At 57.5% G+C, this 16,847-nt stretch overlaps 1 protein-coding gene across 1 annotated transcript; it reads right to left on the reverse strand.

The window, feature by feature from the left end:
- Positions 1-3,814: 3,814 nt before the first annotated feature.
- ERF (ETS2 repressor factor) lies at positions 3,815-11,425 on the reverse strand. Its single transcript, XM_032614277.1, has 4 exons — positions 11,257-11,425; positions 6,603-6,837; positions 6,109-6,224; positions 3,815-6,002 (listed from the first exon to the last, which is right to left on the reverse strand). The coding sequence occupies exons 1-4, from the start codon at positions 11,276-11,278 to the stop codon at positions 4,699-4,701; spliced, it is 1,677 nt and encodes a 558-aa protein (XP_032470168.1). The 5' UTR covers positions 11,279-11,425; the 3' UTR covers positions 3,815-4,698.
- Between the last annotated feature and the right edge of the window lie 5,422 nt (positions 11,426-16,847).

Consider the following 16,847-nt stretch of genomic DNA (forward strand, 5'->3'; position numbering starts at 1 on the left):
TCACCGCATTGCAGGTGTGAAGCTACTTCCAAAGCACGCCGGGAAATGGAGTCCCATGTGATCCCTAAGCCCCAAGTGGATACTGCAGTTCCGGAGATAGGCTAGGAAATGGAATAGCATTCCTCCTCCCTCTTTCGCTAGGCCGCAGTCCCCGCTGGAAAATGTAGTCAACACCGAGGCTTCAGAGCAGTTGCTACAGCGAGCCTTTGTGTCTTCTGGGAAATGGAGTTCAAGGCAGCCTTCCCACTGACTGAAGGGGAGGGATCTACCATGATCCTGAAGCATGCTGGGGAATAGTCCAGACCGGATCCCGACCCTTTGTGAGACGAGACTGCAGAGGCTTGCCGGGAAGTGTAGTCTAATAGGTACCTTCGGGAGAGCGTGAGCGAAAGGTGAAAGACAGCAGTTGCCCAGGGGAGACTGAAGAAAGTTTCAACGCCTCCTGCCCCGCCGCCAGGTCCCAAGAAACAGCCGAAGTCTGTCAGGGGCTGCTGGAAAATGGAGTGCAAACACTCCAAGTTCCAAGTTTCCACAAATCCGGAAGGAAAACCCTCCCCGCAAACGATTTAGGAAACAAAGTTTCCGGTGGTTTCTCAGGACAATACAGTCTTCGGATACTGTCTAGCTTTTTCTAGCAATGTAGGTTGCACCAGCAGGCTGAGCCGAAGTTTGAAAGAAATGAAAATAGAAATTTTCTTGAACCCCCATTAAGCTTATTGCATCCTCACGCTTCCTAAATCACAGGATCCTGAAAGGCCCAAAAGAAGGAAGCCGGCTGCTAGGAGTAGCCTTGGGTTTTATGCACGCATTATATCGCCCCACTTATCGATTCATACCCGGAAGGACAGTAGCGCGCTGGGAAAGAGAGAGAGAGTGTGTGTGTGTGTGTGTGTGTGTGTGTGTGTGTGTGTGTGTGTGTGTGTCCCCGTGTGTGTGTGTGTGTGTGTGTGTGTGTGTGTGTGTCCCCGTCCCGGAAGTACTTGGAACTAGAATGAAATCACCCTCCGCCCCTCCTGCCTTGTGGAATGATGGGAAATGGAGTCTCTAGACTTTAATCAGATCCTGTGATCACACTAATTGTCCTCTCCTTTCTGAATCCTGAAGAAAGTCTCGTCCACTCGGTCTGTAGCTGGCCGCAATTCCCAGCGGACACAGACCACTGGGGTAGGACCAACGGTAGCGCTAAAGCCTCTTCAAACTGCATTAACCAGAAGGCAAAGCGCAGCCACACTTCCGCTCTCTTCTCAATGAATGAGGCTGCATCACGCACAGCCCAGAGCGGGCGCTTCTGGGAATTGTAGTAGTTTCTCAGTCAAACAGTGTCTGCTGCCCTCTGGCGGCGGCTCGGAGTCCACAAGCAAAAATCCGAGTCAAGCTCCAAAACCTGGGGAATGCTAAACTGGACCAAGAAGGTCTGCAAGGGCAGAAGAGCAGGGCGGAATAGCAGCGGTTACTTAAGGGCCAGAACCCGTGGGACATGTGCAGTGGGCCGCGCGTGGGCAACCGCCAGAGGGGATTGGGGTCCGTCGGAGTCAGAGGGCGTCAGTCTGAGGGAATCTTACTCGAATGTCTGTACGAGCTGAGAACGTTTGTTGAGGGATGCTAGAGCGGGTTGTAAGTGGTTATGAGGGGCCTATGGGTGTCTGGAGGTGCTCAGGGGAGTCTTTGAAGAGGTGAACTGGTCTTCCTGGAGACCAGTGAAGTCAGAGAGGACTTGGGGTGTCTGTAAAAGGTCTGTGGGAAACTGTGAGAAACTACTGGTGACTGAGGGGATCTCTGAGGGATGGTTGAGAAGCATAAGGAAGGACCTTTGGGGGACTGTGGAAGTACTGAGATTATCGGTAAGAAGAGGGTCTCTCATGGGATGAATTAATTGATGAAGTGTCTTGAGATCTATAAAGGGCTTTATATACTTGGTTATCAGAGATCCCGGAGGATGTAGAAGGGAGCAGGGGTATGGTCTTGCAGAAACCGTGAATAAATTCAGGTGGGTCATTAAAGATTAGAGGAGCTGCTGGAATTTTCAAGACCGGATGCCACCTGTGACATCCCACGCAGCCAGAATTTGGGGCAGGAAGTCTGCTGGGGCTGTGGAATAACCTGGAGAGCAGTTCTGGAGCTGAGTGCTTTTAAATCCATGATAGACCCGGTTTAGAGGTGCTTTGAAGGCACTAGAATCAGGTGCTGAGACTACTAGTCAGGGTCCTCCCTCCTCCCTCCAATGATGACATCCCTCTTTCTCCATCACACCACCACCACCACCAACTCAGCTGCATCTATGTTGCCAGGAGACAGGCCTCATCCCAACTTCCAGAAATAGCCCAGCGGCCCCCACCCTAAGGGAGTGACTTACATCACCCAGGAGAGGGAGCAGTTGCCCATAGGCCGCCACGGGAGCCTCAGTTTCCTGCCAGTACCCCAACCCTGGATTGTCTCTTCACTGCCAATGGGCATCATTTGGGACCACCCACCCTGGGCTGGCATGAAATGAGGATGAAAGGAGGGTGGGTAGGAGTTTCCAGTTCCTTTCCCCTGAGTTACACAGGGTGATGTTGCACGGTGAAGCCAGTCCACAACAGGCCCTGAGCCCTCAATTCTCACTCCATCTCTTAGCAGCTGTGTAGCCTTGGGGAACTCCTTCCCCTCTCTGGGCCTCCAGCACCTCACCTGCACTGAACGGGTTGTGCTGTCTCTAAGGGCACCTCTAGCTTGGATTCCTCCTCTTGATTCTTTCATCTCTGATTCAAGCTCTCCAACTTGGGCTTCTAGCCTTATGAGCTCACCTCTCAGATCCTATGATCTTGAGATCCTGGTCTAGATCCAACGATCCTGGCTTTAAGAGGAGAACGCAGTTGTTGAAAGAACATGGGGTTCAGAGACAGACTTCATTTAAAGTCCTAGCTGGGCTTAAGGTCTTGGGCAAGTGATTTAAGTGAGCTGCTTGCCCCTACCTTGCTGGATGTTAGAGATAAAGCGCTGCAGCTCCCAACTAGGTACCTGGCACACACCGTAGGTCAATCAATAGCAACTATGATGAAGCCAGTCCCTTCTTATTTATTTTTTTTTTTTGCGGTGCACAGGCCTCTCACCGTTGTGGCCTCTCCCGTTGCGGAGCACAGGCTCCAGACGCGCAGGCTCAGCGGCCATGGCTCACGGGCCCAGCCGCTCCGCGGCATGTGGGATCTTCCCGGACCGGGGCACGAACCCGCGTCCCCTGCATCGGCAGGCGGACTCTCAACCACTGCGCCACCAGGGAAGCCCTAGCCAGTCCCTTCTTAACTTGCTGGCAGAGTGTTTCCATGGTTTGATGAGAAGATCACTAAGGTACCTTGCAAGGTCTACATTTCAAGAGACCCTGCAAGCCTGTTGCCAAAGGACTCCCAGATTAATTCATAAGCACCTCTAAGGAGAGTGATGTGTGGGAGAACACCAGACGTAGCGCAAGAGGAGCTCCATGGAGGCATGACTAGGAATTCACAGAGAGGAAAGGCATTGTAGGCAGGAGAGCAAGGGCCATGTCGTGGTGTTGAAGAGCCTAAGGGGCTCCCAAGGATGAGCAGATCCCCCATGGAAGAGGGGAGCAGACTGAGGGCCAGAGCATGCCTGAGACCTTCACCATCAGGCCCAGGGGTTAAGTGCCACCCCAGGTCAGGAGTTCATTTCCCAGGCCTGGATTTGCCCCATTCAGATGGGGTTAGGCCCTCTGGCCATAGGTCCATTTGGGGGTCCAGTCAGGTCCCTGTCCTTAAGAACCAAGCAAAGGCTGTTGCCCTGCAGTGGCTGCACCCAGCACCCAGGACAGATCACTGCATCCAAAGGTCCAAAGTTTTATTGTTTTGAATACATTCTCCAGCAACCCCCAACTTCCCTCCCCCCAACCTCCGTCCCCAATACAGAATAAGGCTCGACCACAGACCCCCAGCCCAGGGGCCCCAGCTGGGAGGCAGAGGGCGCTTCCAGTTTGGTTTCAGGGCACCCCCTTCCCACCTGCCTGCCTATGGGCTAGTCCTAGGAGCAGCTGGGGGTGAAGGGGTTGGACTGGCGCTGGGGTGGGGAGTAGGAGAGGGATAGCAGGCACTTGTAGAGATTTGTGGCCTATGGGCGGCACCCCTCACCCTCCTCCACCCCCAACCCCCCCCCCCACAGAATTTTTGGTTCATCATAAAATGTTCCTCCCTCCTCTGCTGCAACCCTGTGGGGGGGGGGGGGTATGAGAAACCCAGGCACTCATGGCCCCTGGAGGGGCAGGGAAGGCAGGATCGGGGCTGAGGATGGCCGGGGGTGGAAAGGGAGAGAGGTACAGGAGGCAGAGAACAGGGAGGGAGACAAGGCTTTACTTCCTAAGCGATTGTAATAAAAAAGTTCCTGGGCTTTGAGGCCAGAGCCTCAGTTCAAATATAAATTCCCCAGAATGGAGGTGGCCCCCTTAACTCCCCCCTCCCCCCTACCACTCTGCCCGGAGCTTAGAAACCCACAGAGACAGGGGACAGCCCCCAGCCCTGGGCACCCACCCACCCTCACAGTTAAAAAAAAAAAGAAATTAAAAGTTTTATACAAAACGTGGGGGAGGGGAAAGGGAGGAGGCAGGGAAGAGACGAGAAAGCTGCCCTCACCTCCAGGGAATGGGGGGGGGGTGGTTAAGGCAGCAAAAGAGGCATGGGGGGGGTGGAGGGAACGGGGGTCCCCTGCCCACAGCCCTCAGGAATCTCGATGCTCCAGAGAGAGCTGGGCTGTAGCGTGCTGGAGGTCAGAACTCACCCGCCTTGGGGTGAGGGGCCCCCCTGCCTCCCCAGGCCCCTCCCCACGCACCTTCTTGTCCTCTCCCTCATCCTCGAGGCCCCCAGCGGGGCCCCCACCCCCCTCCAGGCGACAGTCTTCACTCCAGCGCCGTTTAAAGCGCAACTTGAGGGGCATGCATTGGGCTGCCCCGGGTGCCTCGCCGGGGTCAGGCTTCGGGGGTGCAGGGGGGGCACGAGGCGTCTTGAACACTTCCCCGTCTTCCTCATCTTCGTCGCTGATGTCAGTCACCTCCACCTCCTCTGACTCGCCTTCCGAGATAGGCTCCACCTTGATCTGGGGTGGGGGGGGCGGAGGGGCGGGGGGGCCCAGCACCCCGGCCCCCTCGGCCAGCCCGCCTGCACTGCCACCACCACCGAGAGCACCGCCACTGCCCTTGTCAGCGCCCACCAGAGCCTTCTCCCCAGCCGCCCGCTGCCGGCGTCCCAGTGGGGGCGGCTGGAGCTTAAACTTGAATGGAGAGGAGGAGGAAGAGGAGGAGGACGAAGCTGAGGAGGGGACTGGGGGGGTCTCGGGTGCCATGGGCGGCAGCGGGCACTTGTCAGCACGCTGGGGCTGCGGCACCACCAGCCCGGGGTAGTGCAGGAAGGCGCGGGGGCTGAGGTGGTAGTTGTAGACGCTTTGGGTGTGGGCCTGCAGGTACCGTTTCATGTCCTCAGGGCTGAAGGAGAAGTGGGAGCCTCCCCCCGAGCCGCTGGGGCCCCCGCCACCACTGGGGTACATAGGGCTCAGTGTGGGTGAGGGAGTGTAGGCCAGGTGCGTGGGTGTCATGGGCAGAGCCGGTGAGAGCTGAGGGGGCAGCAGGGAGCCAGGCCCGGCTAGAGGCGACACAGGGAAAGGGCTGAGCGGCTCAGGGCCACCCCGGGGCCGGGGGTAGACACGGAAGACACCAGGGTCATGGGGAAGGCGGGCCAGCGGGGGCCCGCGGAAGGCACCCAGCTCCGGGGGGCCAGGCGGTCGGGCCCGGGGGTCCTCTCCCAGTGGCTCTTCCAGCTCTGACGTGCCATCGCTACAGTCACTGACAGAGCCTCGGCCCAGGCGTCGGGCCACCACAGCCGAGAAGAGGGAGGATGAGGACGAAGAGCAGGCCGGTGGTGAGCGGGGGTCCTCGGTGGGAGACAGCACCTCGGAGGGCGTTGAGGGAGGGAAGCGGAAGTGACTGCCGCCTGTCGGCACTGGCGGGGCGCTCTGGGGCACCGCACCCCCTGGCGGGAGAGGGGAGACACGATGTCAAGGCCCCCAGCCTCGCCTGGACTTTCAGACAGACCCTGCCGTCCCTCTGAGGCCATGCTTACCAGCCCTTGTACTCACCAGCCAACCCCACATCGATGAAAGGGTAATTAACCAGCACCAGTTTGTTGAAGTTGAACTTGTAGGTGAACCGTTTCCCCTTAGTCTTATGCAGAATACGTTTGTTATAATAATAGCTGTGGATGTAGAAACACCATCAGACGGTCAGTCACACGGGACCCAAGTCCAGACCCCGAACCTTGACACGTGTGAGTGCTGCTCGCAAAGGGTGACCGAGAAACACGGGCCACCCGAGAGAAATCAAGGTCCAGAGGGTGGAGACCAGCTCTCCCCTCAGTTCTGGGGCCAGACTAGAGGCCACGTCCCTGGTTGTATTCTCTTCTCAGGACACCTCGGTGTGACAAATGGCCTCAGAGAGGGGCTGGGACTTGCCCAAGGTCACGCAGCTGTGATTTGGACCCAGAGGGCAAACCCAAAGCCTATTCCCGTGGGCCAGGGGCTCCCAACCAGTGGGGGGCTGTCCACATCTGCCCAGGGACCTCTGCCCTCCTCACCGCAGGGCCCGGCTCAGCTTGTCATAATTCATCTGGGGCTTGCACTTGCGGACACCCCAGAGCCGAGCCACCTCGTCGGGGTCCTTGATGACGAATTCCCCGTAGTCCCCCTGCCAGGCGATGACACCCTGGTACTCCTCCTTCCGCAGCAGCTCCAGGATAAAGTGCCACAGCTGGATCTGCCTCGAGCCGGGGGACGACTCCGGCTTGTAGGCCCAATCCGGGAAGGCAAACCCTGGGGACAGGAGGCAGGGGTGCGGCCCCGGGTCAGGGTGCCAAGTCTGGGGCCCTGGGGCCCATCCCAGGGTCCACCCCCTACCCCGCCCTTAACGTGGGGAAATCCGTCTCCCCCTGCCAAGCCAGGACCTGCTTAGAGGGAGACAGTGTGTGTCTGTCTGTGTGTGAGGGGGGCTAGACAGGAGCTGGGGGGAGGGGAAGCTGGAGCCTGCTCCAGCGACACCGGGAGAAACAGGAAACCGTCGGCGGCGGGTCCCGGGGCCAGTGCCAGGGGGCCAGGCACCAAGCCAGGCCGGCGGGCAAGGCTGCCAGTGGGGGAGGGGCAGGAAGGGGCACACGTGGCCAGACGGGTTGGGGCGAGCCCCCCCCAGCCCACCCGCACTCCCGTTCAGGGTCAGTCACTACCACGCCGGCCCCCCGCCCCCGCCACACGACCGTCTCTGTTCCCCTCCTAGGAAGGTACACTGTCTCCCTCCCAAGACCTACTGGAGCCCTTACTCCCACCCTAGGCCCCGAAAGGAGGATTTTTCTTTTTTTCTTAAAAGGACCAGGAGGGGTGGGGTGGCTGCTTGACGATGAGGTCAGCGCTTGCACACACAGAGGCTTCTGTCTTCCCTGGAGAGTGAAACCCAGACTGTCTGAGAGAGCGCCCCCCGCCCCCCCATCAAGCCCTGGACCCTCTGTGCTGCACTGCCCTACCCAGACCCGGGCGCACGGACCCAACCTGGCTGGAGGGCCTCAAGACTGAACAGTCACCGCTAGCTGTAGCCTGCTCCCCCTTCTGCCTTCTCATCCTCAGCTTCTTCCCTGCCCACCTACCTACCCGCCCCCAGCATTAACCTTGGGTAGAGGTTGGTGGTGGGCTGGCTGGTCCCTAGAGGTGATGGGCAGCCTGGGGGGGAGAGTTGGGGGGGCTGCGGTTGTTGTCATTTCCCAAACCCCGGGGTAATCAGGGGTCATCAATAATTCAGCACTAGGCAGCCGGTAATGGAGGGGCGGGAGGAGGGAAAGGGAGGAAGAGAAGCTGGGAGGCAAGACAGAAGCCCTGGTGCCACTAGAGGGAGAAGGCCAAGGTGGACAGCTAAGGATGGGCGGGGTCCCAAGTCCCAATCAGGCTGCAAGGGTCAGCCTCCCTCCCCTGGCCCTGGCTCACACCACAGCTCAAGCAGGTACCAACCAGGCCTGGGGCAACATGGAACCTCCCCCAAAGACTCCACCCAAGTCTGGAATCCAACAGGGGATCCTTCCCCATGGGGACACAGGGGATCAGCAGTTCCTATTCCCACAGGGGCCACTCCCTCTAAATCAGAGCCGACTCTAACCTCTACTGGGACCCAGCTCCCTGACCCCTGGCCTTAGGTAGACTGGGATGGCCAGCATTCCCCACCTGGTCCCTGCCTCATTCAGAAATTCCAGCCTCAAACCAGCCCCTCAGGGCTCCAGGGATATGACCATATGACCTCCAGCTGGTCACAGACCCAGGGTACTGTATGTACCAGCAGCCCCTGCTCCATTCAGAAGTGACAGCCCCTGACAACACCTTCCATGGACCCCAGCATCCACAGCCCCATCCCTCTCTTGGGAATCCAGGTGTTCACCTCTTTACGCTCACCCTGCTAGAGAACCCAGGTCCGAGGGTCTTGTTCAGGGCCCAGAGATCATTGGGAACCCAAGAGTCCGCCCTCTCCACGTACCCTCCAACCTCCTCCAAACTCCTGTCTCCCTTCAGGGCACCAAGCTTCGCGCTCCCCCCCACCTAAACCCCAATCTGGCTCTCCGACTCGGGGTGGGGGCCGAAGCCCCTGAGACATCAGTCTAGAGCTGGGGTGTGTACTGATTTCCACCCTCCCCCCAAAATTAAAGCCACCCTTCCCAGCCCACCCGCCCCAGCCTCCTTGTCCCGGTAACCAGGCAACGTGTGTGCAGCGACAGTCCTGGGAGCGGGGGAGCAGGAGGCTAAAAATAAACTTTGCAGAAGAGAAGGAGTGAGAGAGACTACATGCAACACAAAGGGAAGGGAGGTGGGGGGCTCTGGAAAGGCCTCAAGCTGCATTCCGGGGACTGACCCAGGCCCCCTAGTTAAGCCCCCTCCCTGAACAAACCCCCTCCCGGGCCAGAACCCTGGCTCCCACTCGTGGCAAGAGCCCTCCCTATTCCCAGGCCCACCCCAAAGCCAGCTTTCCTCATCGGACATGGCATACATGAGGGCCTGTTCCCAGCTTTGGGGGGAGAAGGAAGATGAGGGGTGACGTCAGGGTGTCTCAATGGGGCTCTGTTCCCCAGGCTTTGGAGCCAGGAGCCAGGCACGGGCAAGGGGAGCATGTGTGAGTGTGTGTTGTGTATGGGTCCACGTGCTTAAAACAGGGAACCACCCGGCCCGCACCAAGAAAGCTTGGGGGTGCAGGACCTCTGGAGCATGGGAGGACAGCGAGGCAGAGACAGAGCAGCTGACACTGAGAGAAGAGCTGAGGACATTGCCAGACAGGGTGGAGAAGAGGCAGCAGACAGGAAGGGCTGGGATGGCGGGGTCCCAGAAGGCACACCTGGGTCCCACGGAGGCGGGGTAGGGAATCTCCCAGACAGACTGTGGAAACCTGGGAGCGGGGTCTGCAGAATTCTTGGGCGCCCCTCAAATTCACATAACTGCCCAAACTTTTTTTAAAAGGACTCTGGGGTCGGAAGGGAGGGGTAGTGGTAGAGGAAGAACACGCCGGCCTCCTGGGGGGCCCCGCCACCTCCCCCAGTCCAGGCAGCCTTCGGTGGCGCCAGAGCCGGGAAGAAAACAGGAAGTGGGAAACAGCCGCGGCAGAGGAGAGAGGGGCCGGGATGGAGGATCGGATGGAGGGGCGCGCAGCGGCCAGCCAGGAGGCAGATGGACCCATGGACCGACTGGGAGACCAGTACAGGCCCCCGCCCCTTCCCCCAGCCAGAGAACCCACACGGCGCGGCCCCAAGACTGGGTTGGGGGAGCTGCCCAGCCGGTCCCACCAGGCGAAGGCCCGTAGCAGGGAGGGAAGACGAGGCGGGGTTGTCTGGGTGCCTCGGCCCCCTCCTCCGGCGAGGGGAGGCTCCTGCTGCCCCCAAGGCCCAGCGGCCCTGGAGCCTTTGGGAGCCAGAGAGTATGTGGGACGCACGTGACTGACCCTACAGCACTCCGAACCCCTACCCCACGCCCAGCCCCCTCCTCGGTCCCAATCCCCAGGCGCCGGAGCCCGGCTCGGAGCCCTTTAAGAGCCGCCCCCACCCGCCGAGCGACGGGGGGGCGGGGTGGGTGGGCCGGTCGGGGCACACACCCTCACACAGGAGCCCTAGCCGCGGCCGCCGCCGGGGGAAGGAAACAAGTTTGAACAGCGGCGCCTGGCCCCCTTCCCCCTCCCCCGTCCCCGCCCCGGGCCGGATTCCGACGGGGTAGACGGGCAGGGGGCGGCTGGGACCCTCCCCCAGCGCGCTCGGGCGCAAAGTCCAGCCAGCGAGAGCCCGGGGGCGGCGGGGGAGGGGAAGGGGGAAAGTCCGGGGGGGGGGGTTAATCCTGCTGCCCCCCGCCCGCCGACCGGGGGGGGAGGGGAACCTTGGCCCCTTAAGGAGGAGCAAGTTGGCGGGGAAGAGGGGGGCGGAAGGAAAAGACGGCCGGTTGAAAGAGAAGAGCTGGATGAGGGAGGGGGTCGAGGGGGGGAGCCTCCGCGTCCACCCCCACCTTCCCCACCCTCCCCAACCCCGGGTCCCCGGAGGCGAGGGAGGAGGGTTCCCAGGTCTCTCCCGAGCGACCTTAAAGCCGCGCGTTCTAAGGTCGGAAACAAAAAGTTCCTTTTTCGAACGTTCGGGCTGCGCTTTGGAACTTTGCGACTCGGCGCGGGCGGGGGAGAGAGAAGCCGGCGGAGACGGGCGGGGGAGGGGCGGTGCAGCCCGGTCCCCGAGTCCCGGGCTCCCCACTCACGCCCTCCTCCTAGAGGCCATCCTGTATCCCCCTCTAAGCCGGTGCGGGGCACGCATCGCGGTGAAGGTCACGGGCCGGACCGCGCAGCGCGGAACCTGGGATAGCGGGCCCTGTGGACAGCCCCCCCGCACACACACACCCCACACACGTCCCGGCCCCCAGAGTGCAACGTGACAGAGCGGCGGGGAGGAACCCAGCCACCCCCGTGATCCCGGGAGTGAGGGAGAGCCGAGCTTTCGGGGTCCAAGCAAGGAGAGAACCAGGACTCGCAGCACCCATACCACTGCGCCCACAGCCAGGAATTGGGGGTCCGGTGCACACCCCCGCTCGCGCCGCAAGAAGCAACAGGTCTGGAGTGCTTGGGGGTCCCCCGGAACTGGGGATCACTCGGGCTCCCCCAGAACCCTTCAGCCCCCCCAAAGTTTCTCCGCCTGGTTTCCCGGGGCAACAAGTCTCCCCCACACGTGCTGCCCCCGCCCCCACCTGTGTCCGCCGGGGTCTTCATGCTGGGGGGCCCGGGGCGAGGCGCCCCGACTCCGGGCCGCAGCTCCCGGCGCCCGCGCTGCCCCGTCCCGTCCCGAGCCCGTCGGGCCGCCCTCGCCGATTCACCCGGCCTCGCCTCTCAGAGCCTCTCCCCTCCCCGCCGCCGCCTCCCGGGTTAATATCGCACTCCGGGGCCGGGACGCCCACGCCCCCCGGCCGGCGACGTCACCGCCGCGTCGCCATGGAGACACTGCGCCCGCCCCCTCCCCGCGCACTCACACACACGCACGCGCGCGCACGCACACACACACACATACACACACACACACACACACACACACACGTCGGCGCGCAGCCACTGAGGACCGGCCGGCTCTAGGCTTAAAGGGGCCGCGCGACGGGGGAGGAGGGAAGGAGGGGGTTGGGGTGGGATGGGGTCCGGGGGGTCATGACCCTTCTCTAAGGCTCCAAGTCTGAAGATAACTTAAGTCCTCAGGACTCGCGACCTGCCGCCCCTCCTCCTCCTCTCCTGCCCACTGCGGGGTCTAGATTTTCTTTGGAAGCCTGTAAGAGGGGTTGGGAGGTACCTTCTGATGAGTGTCAGAAACTTTTGTGAGGAGGAGTATGGACCTTTTGGGAGGAGGCAGAATTTTCTCTGCAGGGGGGCCGGGTCAGGACCTTGGAGGATGATCCAGACCACAGCATTTCCCAGGCTGGGCTCACCGTGTCCCCCCACCAACAATCCTGAGCCTGAATGGGGGCAGCTGTCCAGGGGTGGGGTGGAATGGGTGGGAAGCATTTCCCAGCATCGGAAATAGGGAGGCGGCTGTGCCCTCCATTCCTCCAGGGATGGGGTCTTGGCCTTCCAGATAGCCCCAGTCCCAACTGGGGAGGAAGTGACCAGAGAGAATGCACGCGGGAGCCCGCCCCCCCATCCCCAGACTGCAGCTGTCCTGGGGACACGGCTGGCGCCGGAGGTACCCCCACCTCCACCTCCAGGGCAGGGGGTTCCGGGGATGGGGTCAGGATGCGAGGGGGTGAGCAAAGTCGGAACAAATGTGCTCCTAAGGGGCACTGGGGGGTCGCCAGGAGAGAGGAAGGCAGGGCTTAAGGATGAAGGCCAGCGCGTAGGGCAGTGTTAAGTCTTCTCTGCAGCTGGGAGGAATGGATGAAGCCTGAGGCTTTGGGAAACAGGAAATCAGCAATGATCCGATGGCCAACAGTAGAGGGCAAATCGAAGCTATAGTCACAGGCTGATCCTGGAAACAGAGTCTCAGAAAAGACTCTGAGGTACCAAAGGAAACGAAGCGGGGAGGGCGGGGGGAGATGCTCAGAGAGAGTGAAATCAAGAAGACAGAGACGAACAGGCCACAGAGAGGGAAGGCCTGAAGGGTCAGGCTCTGGGTGCTTAGGGCTTCAAGCCCAGCCTCTGTTGCTGGGTTCCTAGCAGCGTTAGAGCAGATCCTCACCAGTGCCTCAGAAGTCTCAGGCCTCTTCCTCAGGGAGACCAAGGCCTCCCGGGAAGCATCACCCCCCTGGGGAATTAATGTAACCTTGCCTACGGACAGTGCAGCTCCCCCACAGTTATTGTAACCCTCAGGGAGCAGTGTGGTCCACCAATGATAATCATCATCATTGTTATTATAACAGCTCCCTCCCGAATTGCTAAAGCTCAAGATGTGCCAGGCACTGGGCCAAGCATCGTCGGGACATCTTCTCATTCAATCCTCACAAAAACCCAAAGAAGGGAATTACTATTGTTTGCCCCATTTACAGATTAAGAAAATGAGGCTCAGGAAGTGTTGGAGCCAGGATTCAAACCCAACCTATCCAATTCAAAATCACCACCATTAACCACTATATTTTACTACCTCTTTTACTGCCCCCCCCCTCAGAAAAAGAGGATGCAAAGTTTAAAAGATAATAGGTCTATAACAGCCTCGGTGACCTCCATACTCCCACCAGCAAGACAAGAGACTGGGGTGGCAACCCAAACTCTGCTATTTCCTGTATGCCACATAGAGCAAGTGAATTTATCTCTTTGAGCCTCAGCTTCCTCATCTGTAAAGATGGAGATATTAATAGGCCCTACATGATTAGGTTGTTGTGAGAAATCAGAGATTTGAGGTAAGTACACAATAAATACTGCCAATAATTATTAGCAGTTACCTCTGTTGGTGAGGTAAGCACCCCTCACCCTACAGACTCCAACTGTTGGCAATAAACACAGCATTGATAGTGAAATTTCCTGTTAATGGCATAATCCTACCCTGACCCAGCTGGATAACTCAATCCCACAGTTTCTGTGAAACACAATCATAGATGGTGGGTATGCCTCATGGGAGACTCTCAGCCATCCATAGAGAATGGGAGTGCCTGGTGAAAATGGCGTGTCCACAGATATGATAACCCCTCAGGGGTCTGTGTGACTCCACCATACAAGTGTGGACTGTCTTGGATACTTCAGTTGTCTTGTGAACACTGAAAACCACCCCCAGGGATGGTGAACCCCACCGTTCCTATGTGAAACACCTAGATGTTGTGAACTTGTGATGGAAACTATGCATCACCACTGGTCATTCCTTGAAGATATACCATCCAACCAAGGCCATGTGAACTCCAATGAGCAAGGATCACCCTCCCCCCTTTCCTCAGTTCACTATGGAAAGCCTCCACAAATGCCCCTGGGGCTGGTAAAAAGCACAGCCTCTCACAGACCTAGGATGTGCCTGGGATGAATAGTGTAACACTCCATGGAGAAAACAAGTCTGTCTGCACAGTAAGGACACCCCAACTCCCATGGACCTAGTAGTTCTTGTTCCAGTTTACTGTCCTGACACAGATAACTTTTATCCTATTGTTGTCAGGCAAAGGCATGGACAGAACCTATCCCCACAGAAGTCACAACTCTTCACAGACTTCACACCTAGAAAGGAAACTGTGTGGACGATAAAAATCATAACTGCAACCCACCCATTACCCATATAAGCAATAATGAACCACTACTACTCTATTGTCATTCCCTTAGAAATAGTAGGACCCACCCACACTGTTTAGAGAGCAGAGCTACCTAAACAGTGTAAGCATTGCCAAACAGAAAATGTAACCCCTTTATAGTATCACCCTTCCTCATCTCCCTGACTTGAAAAGCTGAAGGGTCCCAGAGCTCAGTCCCAGGTCCTCTTCTCTTCTCCATCTACACCCATTCCTTTGACAATCTCCACCAGGACCACGGTTTCATATACCATCGCTATGCCGATTACACCCAAATTTCTATCTCCATCTCAGGACTCTACCCTGAGCTCCAATCTCACGTGTTGAACTGCCTTATCATTGTTTCCATTTGGATTTCTCGAGTTTTCCAAGTCATAATGGTCTTCTGGATCTCCCCCAAACTGTCCCCCCACCTCCAGTCTTCCCCACCTCAGGAAAATGCAACTCCATTTTGCTGCTTGCTCAGGCTGAATAGCTTGGAATCATCCTTAATTCCTTTCTCTCATCCTACATCCAATCTGAAGGGAACTCCCATCGGCTAGCTCTTCCTTCAGCTGTTTCAGAATCAGCCACCCTCCCCTGCCACCACCATCCTGGTCTAGGGTCTCCTCACTGGTCTCCCTGCTGCCACTGGTCCCTATAGTTTGTGCTCTATCAGCAGCCAGACTGGTTTTAGTCAACTACATGACATCCCTTTGCTGCCCCAAACCCTCCAGTAGGCCCTCTGCTCGCTGGGAGTAAAAGCCAGCTCCTTGCTTTTACAGCTCCTTGCCTGCAAGGCCCTTCCTTCCTGACCTCACTTCCCACCTTTCCCCTTCATTTCTTTTCCAAATACGCTCCAGCCTCTTTGCTGTTTCTAGAATATGCCAGGCATATTCCTCCCTTGGGGATTTTGCCCCATGCTATTCCATCTGCCTTGAAGACTTTTCCCCCAGAGGTCTGCGTAGCTCTGTCCCTCATCCCTTTCAGGTTTTTACTTAAAAATCACCTTCCCAGGAATTCCCTAGTGGTCCAGTGGTTAGGACTCCGTGCTTTCACTGCTGAGGACACGTTGGGGAACTGTGATCCTGCAAGCCACGCAGTGTGTGGCCAAAAATTAAAAAATAAACAAACCTCCTTCCCAATACGACTATGTCTGACTACTATATATACATATACATATACATATATATATATATATATTTTTTTTTTTTTGCCACACCATGTGGCATGTGGGAATCTCAGTTCCCTGACAAGGGATCAAACCCCTGCCCCCTGCAGTGGAAACGTGGAGTCTCAACCACTGGACCACCATGGAAGTCCCTGACCACTATATTTTAAATTGGAGCCCCCTTCCTAGATCCCTGTGTCCCTTCTATGCACTATTTTTCTCCATAGCACTTAGCATCATCTGACATATATTTCCATAATGTATTTGCTTGTCATTTGAATCCCTCCTCCACAATATCAGCTCTAAGAGGGCACGGATTTGTGTCTGTTTTGTTGCCTGTAGTATCCCCAGAGCATGGCAATCAATAATGAATGGATAAGCTCATCTTTGGACAGTGAACTCCCTTATGCCCAATGTAATACCAATAAAATGTAGCTCCATACACACAGAGAAACCCTCCTGGACAGTCGATTCCAGTGCAACCCCTTAAAGAGTATGAATCCCGATGTGAATCTCATAAACAGGGAAACCTCCATACAAGGTGAACTTGTCCTACTCAATGTCAGTTCCACAAAGGCAGGGACTTGATCCGTATTCTTCACATTCTTCATTGCTTTATCACCAGTGCCTAGACCAGGGTCTGTCATAGAGTAGGCTGGTGATATGTATTTGCTGAAGATACAGCTGGTATAACCCCACAACGAGATCCCATAGAGACAGTGTCCATACTGATGTAAACCCCATATACAGTGTGACTCTCACATGGACAGTGTAAACCCCCAATAGACAGTGTAATGCTTAAAAACAGTGTGAACCCAAATATAGGCAGCATGACCCTCATAAACCTTGTCCAGATAGGCTAGCTCTCATAAATGATCTGGGCCTCATCCAAAAGTACTTCATAAACCGTGTGGACCCATATAACAGGGCAACCCACATAAACGGTGTAAACCCCACATAGGCAGTGTAACCCTCAAAAACAGTGTGAGCCTCATATAGATGGTGAGAAAGCAAATGAACAACGTGCACACCCCCCCATACAAATGGCTTGTCCCCTCCTTTTTTTTTTTTTTTTTTTTTGCGGTACGCAGGCCTCTCACTGCTGTGGTCTCTCCCGTTGCAGAGCACAGGCTCCGGACGCGCAGGCTCAGCGGCCATGGCTCACGGGCCCAGCCGCTCCGCGGCATGTGGGATCTTCCCGGACCGGGACACGAACCAGTGCCCCCTGCATCGGCAGGCGGACTCTCAACCACTGCACCACCAGGGAAGCCCGCCCCCCTCCTTTTTTTAAAATAAATTTTTAAATTTTTGGTTGCATTGGGTCTTCGTTGCTGCACGCAGTCTTTCTCTAGTCATGGCAAGCAGGGGCTACTCTTCGTTTCTGTAGCCACTCTTCATTGCGGTGGCTTCTCTTGTTGCGGAGCACGGGCTCTAGGCACGCAGGCTT

The sequence above is a fragment of the Phocoena sinus genome, chromosome 19 (assembly GCF_008692025.1).
Source record: "Phocoena sinus isolate mPhoSin1 chromosome 19, mPhoSin1.pri, whole genome shotgun sequence".
NCBI lineage: Eukaryota > Metazoa > Chordata > Mammalia > Artiodactyla > Phocoenidae > Phocoena > Phocoena sinus.